The sequence below is a fragment of the Anas acuta genome, chromosome 6, assembly GCF_963932015.1.
Source record: "Anas acuta chromosome 6, bAnaAcu1.1, whole genome shotgun sequence".
Classification (NCBI taxonomy): Eukaryota; Metazoa; Chordata; class Aves; order Anseriformes; family Anatidae; genus Anas; species Anas acuta.
The window spans coordinates 7,445,228-7,458,998 of record NC_088984.1 but is presented as its reverse complement, the minus strand read 5'-3'; the positions used below and the strand labels follow the sequence as shown (position 1 = coordinate 7,458,998).

At 70.7% G+C, this 13,771-nt stretch overlaps 2 protein-coding genes across 4 annotated transcripts in view; one reads left to right on the top strand and one right to left on the bottom strand.

Annotated features, from left to right (window-relative positions):
• The window catches only part of RUFY4 (RUN and FYVE domain containing 4), a 3,664-nt gene extending 431 nt beyond the window's left edge, over positions 1-3,233 (bottom strand). The window contains 10 exon segments of the mRNA XM_068686710.1: positions 6-275; positions 278-601; positions 743-813; positions 1,015-1,158; positions 1,233-1,320; positions 1,323-1,338; positions 1,582-1,707; positions 1,878-1,984; positions 2,265-2,340; positions 3,138-3,233. Coding sequence (XP_068542811.1) covers positions 6-275; positions 278-601; positions 743-813; positions 1,015-1,158; positions 1,233-1,320; positions 1,323-1,338; positions 1,582-1,707; positions 1,878-1,984; positions 2,265-2,310 — 1,192 coding nt within the window. The 5' untranslated portion in view covers positions 2,311-2,340; positions 3,138-3,233.
• A 3,336-nt stretch (positions 3,234-6,569) lies between these two features.
• The window catches only part of TNS1 (tensin 1), a 49,115-nt gene continuing 41,913 nt past the window's right edge, over positions 6,570-13,771 (top strand). For 2 of the 3 annotated variants that reach the window (XM_068687188.1, XM_068687181.1), the window contains exons 1-3: positions 6,570-6,664; positions 8,657-8,771; positions 9,485-9,522. In XM_068687188.1, the coding sequence (XP_068543289.1) occupies positions 6,632-6,664; positions 8,657-8,771; positions 9,485-9,522 (186 nt within the window). In that variant the 5' untranslated portion in view covers positions 6,570-6,631. Of the gene's footprint in view, positions 6,665-8,656; positions 8,772-9,484; positions 9,523-13,771 lie in introns of those variants that run through there. The other variant, XM_068687180.1, reaches the window with a different exon arrangement.

Here is a 13,771-nt window from a genome sequence, read left to right as displayed (position 1 = left end):
GGTGCCCTCATCCTTTGGGGTGCCCTCATCTTTTGGGGTTCCCGTCCGTGCCCGCTCCTCCAGCTCAGCCTGGCAGTCCTGCAGGCGCGAGGCCAACGCCGCCGCCTCCCCCAGCGCCGCGGCCAGGCGGGCGCCCTGCTCCTCCGCCACCTCTCGCCACCTCCGAGCCTCCTCCTGCGCCCGTGCCAGCGCCCGCGGGCCCCCCGCCTCGGCCAGCGCCCGGCTGAGGAAGACGTTGGTCTCCCGCAGCGCTTCGGCCTCGCGCTCCCGCAGCGGGCCTGCCGGGCGCTGCTCTCCTCCCGCTGCCGGTGCCGCCGCTCCTCCCGTGCCAGCCGGGCTGCCAGCGCCCGCGCCGCCTCCTCCTGTTGGCACAGCTCGGCACGCAGCCGGGCCACCAGCGGCGATGCCTCCGGCCCGGCCGTGAGCCCTGTGCCGGGTGGCAGTGATGGGACGGGGTTGGCACCCAGCTGGGGGACCTCCGTGGCGCTGGGGATGTCCTCTTCTTCCTCCTCTGCATCCTCGTCCTCCTCCTCTTCATCCCCTTCTTCCTCCTGGTTATCCTCATCCTCCTCATCCTCCTCCTTTTCTCCTCCTCCTCCTCCTTTCCATCACCACGCTCTTCCTCTTCATCCTCCTCCATCTCCAGCTCCCTCTCCACGTCCTCCTCCTCCTCCTCGCCCCCCACGGGTGGGCTCGGTGCCCTGTGTGGTGCCGCGACGGGCTGCGAGGGGTCACGGGCAACCGCCGGCTGCCCCCGTGCTGGCACCGCCAGGCTGCGGGGCTGTCTTTGCCACGCTGGGGCGCACCAGTGTCCTGGAGGGGACACGGGGCTCAGGGCCACCGAGGCCACCAGGTGTCCCCCCCCACGAGCCACGCTCTCCATCACTGATGGAGAGGGCTGAGCGGGGCGCGGGCGCGCGGTTGGCACAGCCGGGGGGCCCTGGATGAGGGCAGGGAGGGGACGCTGATGACGGAGAGCCTCCGGTGTCCCCCCCGAATTGTCCCCGTGCTCACTCAGAGAACATGGGCCAGGCGGTGTCCAGGTCGGCCCTGCGCAGGGCCAGCTGGAAGGTGACGCCGTCCAGCTCGTACAGGCTGCCCAGGATCTCCGCCCGGCGCTGGGGGCTCAGGAAGGGGCTGCGGGCGTAGTACCACTCGCTGCAAGCACACAACGGGCTCGCACCCCCCTGGATGTCACCCCACAGCCACACGAACCCCCCCGATGCTCTCACCTGAGGCTTTCGGGGTCGAGCAGGCAGAGCTGCAGCGATTCCGCCAGCTGCCGGTGCACCAGGCAGTAGCGCAGGAAAGCCCGGCCCTGCCCACGGGGGTCTTCAGCTTTGGGGGGGGGGGGAGCGAGGGTTAGCCAGCCCCCACACCCTGCTGTCCCCAAAGCCCAGCCAGCCCATAATGGGGGGCTTCGAGGCTGGTTCTGGGGGTTCAGGGGGCAGCGGGGGCGCTTATGAGAGGGGAGGGAACCAAGCAGGAGTGCACGAGTGCCCGTGCGCACAGGGGGGGGTGCGCACACACACGTGGGTGCCCCGTGAGCCCCCCCCCACCCCGTGGGTGGCCCGTGCCCACCTTGTCCAGCGAGGGTGACGAAGCGGACGCCTCGTGCTCCTGCCGGCGCCGCGCCAGGCCCTGGCACAAGAAGTCCCAGTAATCCTTCCGCTGCCCAAAAAAACTCTTCTTCTCCTTCAGGTCGAACTGCCAGGGACACGGGCTCGGTTGGGGGGTCCCCGTGTCCGTCCCTGTCCCCCCCCCCTTTGGTATCCATCCGGCTCCTCCAGTGGGGACCCTGCGCGGCTCCTCGCGGTGTCCCAGGCTGGGGACAGCCCCGGGCACCGTCTCCGTGCCTCAGTTTCCCTCGGGGCTACCTGCAGGAGGAACTCCAGCTGGGCGCAGAGGCTGTGCAGCTCCCGGCTGCCGTCGGTCACCGCCCGGTTCTGCTCCCGGTAGCCGCGGTTCAGCTCGCCGATGGTCTCTGCGGGGCGCCGGGGATGAGCTGGCACGGCCCTACCCGGGCACCCTGCCCAACCCCGCAGCTCCCGGCTCCCAACCCCGGGATTTCTGCCCGCAGGTGAAAGAGGAACCCGGGGAGGGAGGCGCAGGGGGAGCAGCGGGAGCAGGGGGGCACAGGTACCCGGCGGGCAGTGGTGGTAGGGATGGTTTTGGGGGCACGGGGGGAGCTGTGTTGGGGTGCCAGCGGGATATTGGGGCCCGTGGGGACACGCTGGGGGGGTTGGCCACGCTGCCACACTTACTCTGCAGGTCCCTGATGACACGGTTGAGCTCCCCGTCCCCTGCCATGGCTCCGTCCCCCAGCCTGGGGAGGGGGCTCTGCAAAGGCAGGGTGCCCGTGAGGGGTGCCTGGCCTCTCCCCACCCACAGACAGGGGTTATCACCCCCCCGGCTCCACCACGGGGCTGCCTTCCCTTCAGGTAAGAAACGGGGGTGGGCTCAGACACCCCTTTCCCCCCCAATAACCAGGGTATGGGGTGGGCAGTGCCGCCCCGTGCCGTGCGCCCTTGGCTGCCCACGGTGCCACGTCCCCAAAACCCTTGTGCTGTGCCACTGCCCGGTTCCTCAGGGTGCTGCTGGCGCTCAGCCACCCCTCCCGTCCCCGTCCCCGTCCCTGTCCCCGTCCCCGTGTCCCCCAGGATTCAGGATGTGGCTTTGGCACAGGGGAAGCGCTGCCTTCGCTTCTGCTCTCGCTTCCCTTGCGCGCGCCACGAAGAGCGCGGGGGGCTCCCGGCACGGGGCAGGGGGGGTGTGGGGGTAGGAAAAGTGACACCACCCCAAATGCAGACCCCAAAAACGAGCCCCCTGCTTGGTAGAGCCCCCCCCCCAGCACGGCATGCTGCCCACAGGACCACCACGAGGCTCGGGGGGCGTTGTGGGCACCAGGCTGGGGGGCACGGGGTGGCACCGCGGGACAGGGCGAGGATGGTGCCCGTCGGGGTGGCACCTGGGGGGCAGGTCACTGCCACGGGGCTTTGTGGGGACAACAGGGACACCGGGCCTCCTGTCCCCGTGCCCTTGGGCGCCCTTGGGTGCCCTTGGATGTCCCTGTCCCTCCCTGCCCGCCCTGCCCGTGCCTCAGTTTCCCCGTCGGAGCTGCCCCCCCCCACCCTTACCTGCAGCCCTGGGGTGCCCCCGGGGTGCTGCCGGGTGCCGCCGGGTGCTGGCTGCTCCCCGCTCCCACCCCGCGCCCCGCTCCTTCTCCTTTTGTACCTTCGCCCAGGAGGAAGTGCACGGGATGGGGGTGGCCGTGTGGCCCCCCCCGGCACCCCGCACCGAGCCCCACAGCTCTGCCCCCCCCCCAGCAGCCAGCTCCCTGCACCACCGGGGGTGTTGGTTACGTGGGGACCCTCCTGGATGGATTTCTGCGGGGGGGGGAGCACCGTGCCGGGTCTGGGGGCACCCCGACACCCCCAAAAGGGTGGGCACAAGGTTTTGGGGTGCTTTGAGGGACCGCCCCCGTATTTTGGGGAGCGGGTTTGGCTACGAGCAGCCACGGAGGGAACAGCATCCCTAAGGGACAGAGCCCCCCCCGTGCACAACAGCCCCAGGGGGAACATCCCCTAAACACAGAGCCCCCCCCAGGAGGAGCAGACCCCCCAGCAAAACCCATAACCCCCCCTGGAGTCCCCCCCCCCAGTGCTGTGCCAGAACCGGGGTGCAAACACCCCCCTCGTGCACCCCAACCGTGCCCCCCCCCTCTCCATCAATGCAGGACCCGGGGACCCGCTGCCACCCCGCTCCCGGGGGGCTGCCCCCCGCGTCCTGCCCCCCCCCTCACCATCACCCCCTGTGCCCCTACCTGTGCCACGGGGGTCGGGGGGGGCACGGCCACCCCCAGCCTGGCCTCGCTCGGCACCAAAGCGAAAGTAGAAGTGCGGCACCCGAGCAGGGCCTGCCCGCCCCCCCCTCGGGGTGCCGGCATGTGGGGTGCCCCCCGGCACAGGGCAGAGCCCCCCCATCCCCACCACCCCCCATCACCCCATAACCACCGAGCCCAGCTCCCTAAATGGGTGTCGGGGGGGGGCCACACGCGTGTGCGCCGTGCCCACAGCCGTGTCCCCGTCCCCCCCCCAGCATCCCTGTCCCCTGGGGGGGCCACCCAGCAGCTGTGTCCCTCCGTCCCTGAAGGGGGGGGGTGTTGGGATGGGATGGGGTGGGGGGGGGGCTCTGGGGGGGCCGCCTGCCGCCCTTGGCGCGGGTGCAATTCAATTAGCGGGGCCTGGCGCAGCCAATAACGCTAATGGCCCCGCACAGGCCTGGCGCTGCCTGGCTGGGGGGGGGGCGCGGGGGCCATCTGCTAATTAAATGGGGGTGGGGGACAGCGTGGCCAGCGGTGATGTCACCTCATCACTGGGGGGGGGGGGCTGCGCCTTGCTTACCCCCCCCCAGCCCTCTGCGCATAAGGGACCCCCCTGGTTCCATCCATGTCCCCCCCCCCCAATATTTGGGGGTTTAGGGTGTGCCTTGCGATGAGGAGACCCCCCCATAATGCAGTGTGGCTCGGGGGGGCTGTGGGGGGTACCCATGGGGGGTGCACCCATGGGGGGTCACCCCTGAAGCATCATCCCAAGGCTGTGGGGAAGGGCTGGCTCAGCTGGGGGGGGCTTGGGGTGCCAGAGGGAAACTGGGGGCACGATGGGATGTGGGGGGGGGCAAATCAGGGCAGGCATCCCTAAATAACAGGGGGCTGGGGGGGGTGCTGCCAGGATCCGGCACCCACCCCACAGCGGGACCTGGTGGGTGCAGGGGGGCTGACAGGGGGCACGGGGGGGGGGGGCGAGGCCCTGGGGTGCGGGGGGGGGAGAAGGAGAAGGAGGAGGAGGAGGAGGAGGAGAAGGAGGAGGAGGGGGGGGGGAGCGTGCTGGAGCTGGCTCCCACCCAAGCACTGCAGGACATGGCGGGCACGGTGCTCCCTGCCTGCTGCCAGCGCGCAGGCGACGCTGGGGGACCAAAGTGGGGGGGGGACACACACACACACAGGGCCTGGGGGGGACCGCAGCCCCCAGCCCATCACCACCGCACGGCCCCGTGCCCAACAGCGGGGGCACCTCCCGGGCACCTCCCGGGCACCGCAGCTTGTTGCGACTCAGGGCACGGCTGGATTTGGCTGCTGTCCCCCCCCCTCCCCATTCCCAAAAAGTGTCCCCCCCCCACATCCTGGGTGACCCCCGGGTAGGGGCACCATGACCCGGCTGCGCTGGTGCTTTGCCACCTTGGTTGGCTGGGGGCGATCGCTGGTGTCCTGCCTCCTGCCCCTGCGCGCCCGTCGCCACAGGGAGGTAAGGGGGTGCCGGGGGGGGGCCACGGGGGTGTCACGGCGAGGTGGGGGGCGCACGGGGCTGGGGCAGCTTCTGGGGGTGCGTGGGGCTGGGGGGCAGCCTGGCACCGCTCCTGCACCTGCAGATATCGAGGGGTTTAAAGTGTGCGGGGGGGCCATTGGCATTTATCCCTCCTTGTGTGCGCCCCCCCTGCATGGCACTGGGACCCCCCCTCACCCTGTAACCCCTGCCCTGCTGGGATCCCCGTGCCCTTATGGAGTGGGTGCTGAGGATAAAGGGTGTCCCCGTGTCCTTACAGCACCCAGAACGGGGGGACCCCATCTCCACTGTGGGGGGGGGCCCTTGTGCCTAAAAAGCCCCCAACCCGGAGATCTCCGTGCCCAGAACGTGCCCGGTGAGCGCAGCAGGATCCCTGTCCCCAAAAAGCCCCCAGCCCGGGGTGCCCCCCCAGGAGCAGGATCCCGGTGCCGAAAGTTTGCCCTGCACGGGGTGTCCCCGTCCCGTTGTCACCCAGGGTGTGGGGGGGACACCAGCCCCCAGCGGGGGGGCACCCACGGGTGACACGCACGGGACGCGTGGCACACCCGGTCATGCGTGTGCCTGGTGTGTGCACGGGGAGGGGGGGGGCACCGTGGGGGCACCGCTGGTGGAAGCAGGCGTGGGTGGCACTTGGCTGTGCCGGGGGGGGACACGGTGGCTCTGGGGGGGGGACAGGGCACACAGAGGGCCCTGCTAATAATGCTGGGGGGCTGGGTTTTTTTTGGGGGGGGATGCGCCCGCACCGCTGGTACCCTTGGGGGGCTCCCTGTGCTCTGTGCCCCCCCCCAGGGAAATGAGCCCCCCCCCGAGGCTTGGGGGGCTCCCAGCCACCAGCCAAGCCCCCCACTTGTGCCAGGGCACCCAAATCCCCCCCCCACCCCCCCTATAAGCACTGCCGAGCGCTCGCCCCCCCTGCGAGGCCCCCAGCTCTGCGCAGCGTGGCCTGGCACCGCGCTGCTCCCTCCCCGGGACCACCCAGGGGGACAAGCGGGGGGCCCCCCGGCCACCTCCACAGCGTTTTTTTTTGTCTTTTTTTTTTTGGGGGGGGTCTTCCTGAAGGCGGCTGCCCCCCATATATCCCCAAAAAGCGCCGCTGGGTGCTGCGAGGGGGCTGCGGAGGGTGCGCGCTGCCCCCTTCTCTTTGTCCCCAGGTTGGAAGGGGGGAGCTGGGGGGGGGGGGGGGGGCTCGGTCCCGAGTTGGGGGGTCGGGGGGGGGGTCGGGGGCGGTCCGGGCGGGCGGAGCGAGCGGGGCCGGGCTGCGGGCGGTGCGGCGGGGCCGCCGGGGCAGCATGACCGGGCTGTGCCTCTCCTGCCTGCTTTGGGTACGGGGCCGGGGGTACCGGGCGCTGGGGGGGGTGGGGGGCGCACGGAGGTGGGGAGAAGCTGGGGGGGGGTTGGTGTCGAACCGGAATGGCTGTAAAAAGAGGAGGGGGCGCGGGGAGGGGGGGGGGCGCTGGAGGGGTGGGAGAGGTTTGGGGGAAGTGCTGCGCTGGCACCGGGGTGCCCCCCCCGAGTGTCCCCGGGGGTCTCCGGGGTGGGGGGAGCCGGGATGGGGCCAAGAGGAGCAGAGGGGGGTGGGGGGGCACCGGACCGGGACGGCTGCAGCAAGGGGGGAGCGGGCGGAGCGGGCTGGGGAGATGCGGGGGGGGACACGGGGCTGGCCGGGGGGGCTCGGTGGGGGTGTGTGGGGCCCCCCCGTTACGCGCAGCCTGGCCCTGGGCTCGAGGCTCCGCTGCGCCGTGGCGCTTGGAGGAGAGGGGGGGGGCACTGGTCAAACTGGGAGGTTCTGGTGTGTGCTGGGGGCTCTGCGCCCCCCCCTCCCCATCCAGACCAGTTGGGCTCCGAGGCTCTGGGGGTGCCCGAGGCTTCTGGGCAGCACCCCAAAAATGCCCCCCTCCCACCTCAGCTTTGCGGCCCAGCCAAAGGGGATGGGGATGGAGGAGGCGGGTGTCCCCCTTCCCGGGGGGGGGACATTCCCCCCGCTGTCCCCCCCCCGCGGCTCTCTGCAGTGCTGGCAGTGAACCCAGGCGTCCCGGCGCTTGATCCATCTGGCACCTCTCCCTGGGGCCTCATCCAGCCCAGGACACCTGGGTCCCCTTCCAGCCTCCTTGGGTCCCTCTGCCGGATTTGGGGACCCCAGGTTCTCAAGGTGACAGCCCAGAGGGGCTCAGCCCCCCCTGTGTGTCCCCCCCCAGCCCCAGAACGGAGCTGGTGCCCGGATCCAGCCAGCGGGGAGCTGGGATCCCATTGTTTCCCGGGACTGGGGGCACCTCCCCGGCGCGGGGACGGCGTTGGCACCGTGACAAGCACAGGGGGGCTCCGTGGGGTGGGAGCAGGGGGGGCTGCGCTTCCCCTAATGAGGATAATTGCCCTTAACGAAGCAGACCCCAGCTCCTGTGCGGGGTCAGGCTGGCAGGACTTGGGGGGGGCATGCGTGTGTGGGATACGGGCTGGCATCCCCGGGCATCCCTGGGAGCGAGGGGCAAAGCCTCTTCCCGGGGCACCCTGCAGCGGGGGGGCTGCTTTGCATATGCAAATGAGCTCATGGCATCGTTAGGCCTCGCTGTCACCCAGCAACTCTGCAGTGGGAGCCCCTGGGGGGGGGTGGGGGACACACACAACACGGACCTGGGGGGGTTTGGGCACCAAAGGGGACGTTTTGCCCGCAGCCACAGGATCTGGGACCCCCACCCCTCACTGGGGAAACTGAGGCAGGAGGAGCAAGGAGGGGGGGGCAGCACGGACACTTCGGGTGCCCTGTGCAGCGGGGCGAGGCGTGCTAGCCCGGGGGGGGGGAGCAGGGTGAAAAGGGGGGGCTGCGGGGCCTCAGCGTAATCCCATTAGGCATGGAAAGGCGGATTTGTGGGATCTCACGGCTTCATCACGGCCAGGGGGACCCCCCCTCTCCAAACAGCCGGGGGGCGTTCGGGGTGGGCACCCCCGTGCCAACACTTGTGCACACTTGTGCACACACACACGCGCGCTTTACACGCACAAACCCGTGCGTCCACGCGTGTGCACACCCACAAGTGGTCCCACGCCGTGCGCGTCTTCAGCTCTCCGTGTGCACCCCCGTGCGCGCACACCCCCCGCGTGTGCTCAGCCCCGGTGCGCGCCGCCAGAGGGCGGCAGAGCCTCTTTATAGGGCCCGGGGGGTGTCGCAGCCCCCCCCCGGCACCGGTGGGGCGCGGGGAAGGCACAATTGGGGTGCCCTGGGGGGGGTGTCGGGGTCCCTACCCGGAGAGGAGCTGAGGCAGGGCGAGGGAGCGGGGGTCTCCCCAACTTGCTGACGTGTCCCCGTGTCCCCCCCCCAGCCCCAGGACCTGGAGGCCCCCCCGGCGCACGCCTTCAAGATGACGAGCTTCAAGAAGGTGAAGGCGTGCGGGATCTGCCGGCAGGCCATCACGCGCCAGGGCAGCACCTGCCGAGGTGAGCGGACACCACCCCGCACGTGTGGGCACGGGCACGCTCACGGCCCCCGCTGCCTGCTCCCCCCCCTCGCTTTCCTGGTGGCCGCTGTCTCCCCCCCCCCGGTGAGGCCGGGGCGCCCGGTGGGACACGCGGTGACGTGTCCCCTCGCACGTGTGCGGTGACGCCGAGCCCCGTGCGAGGGGCGGCGGGAGGAAACGCTCCCGGCCGCGGGAACAATGCGCCTTCCTGTGTTCCCTGCGCTGCAGGAAACCATCCCGGGGGGGACGGGGTCTTGGGAGGGGGCCGTGGAGCTGCAGCCACGCTGCGCGGGGACCCTGGCATCCCCTTGGGGCGGCGCACCGGGGTGCAGCTGGTGTTGCCCCACTGCTGGGTTGGCGTCCTGCACGGAGACACGCAGTGCGTGTGCACGGCTGCGTGGGTGTGCAAGAGCTCACAAGCAGAGTTGGCACCACGCGCTCTCCATCCGTGCCCCCTACCTCCGGGCACCGCGGTGCGCACAGGCACACGCGCCCCCGGCACGTTGGCACCACGGGGGGGACGTGTCCTGCATGTGGGGTGCACGGGGGCAGGGTTTGTGCATCTCCGCGGGTGTACCCACAGTCCTGGGGGGCTCATGTGGGCTGTGCCCCCTCGTGGGTGCGACCCTGCGTGTGGGGTCACTGCGGGCTGCCCCCACGTGTCCCCTCTTAATGCCCTCTCCCCTCCCGCAGGCTGCAAGCTCTCCTGCCACACCAAGTGCCAAGCCAAGGTAAGGCTGGTCCCCTTTTGTCCAGGGTGGGGGGGTCTGGGGGCTTGAGCAGGGGTTTTGGGATCCACGCCGGCCATCCCCAACCAGTTGGGCACCCGGATTGCTGCCTGCTCACGGCGGCACCGCTGTCACCAGTGCCAAAGCGGCAGCGTGCCACCCCGCTGCCCGTGCCTGCCCTGCCATCGGGGCTGGGTTTTGGGCTGCGCATTCCCGAGCCCCCGGGGAGGGCCGGGTGCCAGGCGGCTCCGGGGCTGGCATCTCTGGCGGGAAGAGGCTGGCGCGCCCCGGGCGGGCAGCGTGGGCTGGGACGTGCCTGTGCCCGTGCCTGTGCCCGTGCCCGTGCCCGTGCCCGGCCGGGCAGGGAGGGAGAGGATCAGCTCCGGAGCCCTGAGGCGGCCGTGCCAGGGGCCGGGCACGCGTGGCGCTTCGCAGCGTGCCGCGGTGTGGGTGGTGCTGGAGCAGCCCTGGCACCACTCCGGGGACTCAAGGGGCTGCAGGGGAACCTTTGGGATGTGCCCGGCACCCCGAGTCCCGAGCGGGCAGGGTAGAGGTGGCTGGGAGGCTGGGCAGGGCTGTGCCACCCTGTGGGGACCCTGTGACAATCCGGGGGATCCCGCGTCACCCCGGGGACCCTCTGCCAAGCGCTCTGAGCTGGGGGAGGTGATGGGGAGAGGGAATGGGGATGCCTACAACACGGCACGCGGTGGCGGGGAGCGTCTGGCAGCGCTTGCAGGCGGGAGGAAGCGTCTGGTGGGGATTCTCCGCTGTCTGCTATGGGGTTGCGCACCCGCAGGGCGTTGCACCCGGGGCGCTGGCTCGGTGCGTGAGGGAAGCCCGCTGCAGTCGGTCGGCCTCCCTCACCCTTCCCACGCTCATCGGGGGCTGGAGCTTCCCCCCGCGGGGGTGCTGCTGGGGCGGGGGGGTGCGTGCGTGGGGCCGGGGCCGGGGGCCTTCTCCGCAGCTCCGCTGGGCCAGCGCCCAGGGAGGGGCTGCTGCGGCCAGGCCAGCAGCCAGCGGGCTCACGCCAGCTCCTTCCTTTAGGGTCTCCAGGGAGGGAGCGCGTGGGGAGGGGGTGAAAACGGCCTCGGGTCCACCTGAAGCCCCTCGCCTTTAACCCCTGCGCCCCCTGGATGCTTGGGGAGTGGGGAAATCGGCTCCCCCCCCCCAAGGTGCTTGGTGCTGTTCGCCCCAACGCTTCCTCCTGCTGCCTTGGAGATGCTGCTGAGCTTGTGTCCCCCTCCCCGGCTGCTCCTGTCCCCGCTGTCTTCGTGTCCCCTCCCCGTGGTTTCCCCAAGGGACCTGCCCGGAGCCCTCCCGCAGCCCCCTGCCAGCACCGCTGGATTCCTTCTGGCCCCATTTGGGGAAAAACCCCATGTAAAAGCCCCAAATGGACGGGCTCCGGTGGGAAGGGGGATGCGGAGCTGCCGGTGGCACCGAGGGGGACGTGGGGATGGCCGTGTGGCCGTGCCCCCGCGGTGGCAGGCGAGGCTGGCGGGGTGCCCGCAGCCCGTGGGCGGCACTGGGGGGGCCGGGGCAGACGCACAGACATCATCTGGGAAGCACGAAGCCGTTCCCATGCCCATGTAAGGCCCTTCTCGCGCCCGGCCCCTCCGCTCGGGGATTTTTCCTTGCTTAGCAAACCTTCCCCCCTCGGTCTGAGGGGGACGGACGGACGGACACCGGCGTGCGCTCGAGCCCCCCAGCCTTCCTCCTCCATCCCTCGCTCAGCCCAAAGCTGGGGGGGCTGCAGCTTCCTTTGAAAAATGGGGAAACTGAGTCACGGGGGGTGGCTGGGCACGTGTGAGCCCCCAGGGTGCGTGGGCAGGTCCCATCCTCACCCCCGGGCTGTGGTGCAGAGGTGGGGGCCCCATCCTGCGGGTCCCACCCTGCCAGGGTGGTGCTGCTGGGGGCGACCCCAAGGTGCTGGGTGCCGGGGGGGGCCGCGCGTGCTCCCGGATTGCAGCCCCCGGGGACGTGCTGGGGGCCGGATCCATCCCCTGCTGGCCCCGTTCCAGGCTCGGCTTGGTTGCCAAAGTGCCCCCCACGATGGGGTCGGGGAGGGGGGGGGTTTGTCCATCATTAAACCGGGCGCTGGAGCGGGGCCAGGGCGGTGCAGCGAGGTGTGTCCTGGCCACAGCGATCGCTCCCGGTGCCCGCGGCACCTCCTGTGCCCCCGCACGGGGACGGGGTCCTGGGCTGTGGGCCGGGGGGACACGGCGGGGACGCATCCGGGCAGCCTGGATTTGGGGTGCTGGGTGCTGTAGGGGGGCATGGCCAGGCCTTGTGGCTGTGCCAGGCAGGGGGGACACAGGGAGGGGACAGCAGTGACCCCGCTGTGGCACACTGCTCTCCTGCTGGCCTGCCCCCAGCCCCGTGCGTCGGGCTGGGCGTCCCGTCCCCGTCCCCGATGCCCCCCGTTAAAAGCCACCCTGCCTCCGGGACAGATAATTAGCAACACCCATGGTCTCCACAACACAGCACGGGGGAGGAATGCGGCAGGAATGTGTCCTTGGCCCTGGCACGGGCCCAGCCGGGGTGCGGGACAGGGGGCTGCAGGGGGGGGCAGCCCTGCCCGGCCGCTGTGCCAGCTGGTGTTGACGCAGCGGGTCCTGGAGGGGGGTTTGGGTTGTGTTGTTTTTTTTTTTTTCCTTCTTCTTTCTTTTTTTTTTTTTTTTTCTCTTTCCTTTTTCCCCTTCTTTACGTCACCGCCGAAATATTCAGCCTCTGTCTCAGCTCTGGGGGGGGGGGGTCGGTGGAGCTGGGGCCCGTCCTGCACCCTCCGGGTGCTGAGCCCGCCCGCGCTCAGGGCAGGGGGGAGCGCGGGGAGGCTCCCCCCCAGGGCTGGTCCCCACGTCCCCTTCCTTCTGCCACCCTGGGGGTGGGTGGGGATGCTCCTCCCGGGCTGGGTGCGCTCCGGGATGGCTGTTTTGGGATGGGGATGGCTGGTTTGGGATGGGGATGGCTGCTTTGGGATGCGCAGGAGCTGGTTCAGGTGGGGTCCGTCACCGGGCCCAGGTTTCCCTGGGGGGGCTCCGTGAGGCCACCGGAGACACTGGGCTGCCTGCTGGACCCGTCCCCCTGTCCCATGTTGGCTCCGGGATGTTTTTGGTGGCTGGCGGGGGTCTGAGTTCAGCGACACTTTAAGGACTCGAGTGGCTGCGCCCTGTGAAGGGGACGCGTCACCTCCCCAAGGGACAGCTCCGTCGCCTCCCTGGGGACAGCTCCTGCAGGCAGGGGACAGGGACGAGCTGTCAGTGCCCTCCGCTCACCCCTTGGGATGCCGATCCTTTCCCATCTGGCCCCGGCTCTTCCCACACTGGGATTTCCCAGGGCCTGGGAGCTGCCCCGGGGCCGTGTCCCGGGGAGCCGAGATTTGTGCCGGGTCTGGCTCCGTGCCCAGCTCCTGGGCTGGGGGCGTTCGTTGTTCCCCTGCCCCATTTCTGCTGGAAAGCCCCCAGCCCCCCGAGCCCTCCGTGGGCACGCAGCCGCCCCGTGCCTCGGTTTCCTCACGTGCCGGGGGCTCGCTCCACGCTTTCCAGGAGCACCGGGTGCAGGTGCCAGCAGCGGCTGCGTGGGGCTGAGGAGGAGCGGCCCCGGCGTGGCGCAGGGGATGCGATCAGCGGGATGCTTGGGTTGGATGTGAAAAGCTGTGGCTGGCTCCTGCCCCACACCGCTGGCCCCGGGGGGAGAAGGGCGAGCCCCTCGCTGCCATCCCACCCCATCCCACCCCATCCCACCCCCTGGCTCCAGGCAGAGCCAGCCCTGGAGTTTTTTTGGCTGGGCCCGCGGCGCGAGGACGGAAACGCAAACAGGAACGGGGAGGTGTTGGGCGAGAAAATGTCAACAGTGCCGGGCCCGGCGGCTGGCTCGTGGCCCCCCCGGCCTGTTTGCCTTTCTGTGGGCTCGCCCCCAGCCCCGCTGCGGCCGGGGTTTCCTTACACCACGGCCCCTCTGCGCCCGGGTGTCCTGGCACTGACCACTTGCTCGCACGCCGCTGCCGGTGCCCGCGGGCAGGGCTGGGGCTGAGCTCCGAGGAGGAGGAGGAGGAGGCTGGAGGGAGGTGGGAGGAAGGCCAGGGGGACGTTGGGTGTGCCCCGGTTTTGGGACAGGCCAGTGGGGGGGCTGGCAGGGTGTCATGTGCCACGGGACAGCGCCGGCAGCCAGGGCTTCCCCATCCTTTTTTTGGCTTTTTTGGGGGCAAAGCTTCTCTGCCCCCGCTCCAGCACCAGCGGGGTACCCAAGAGCCATT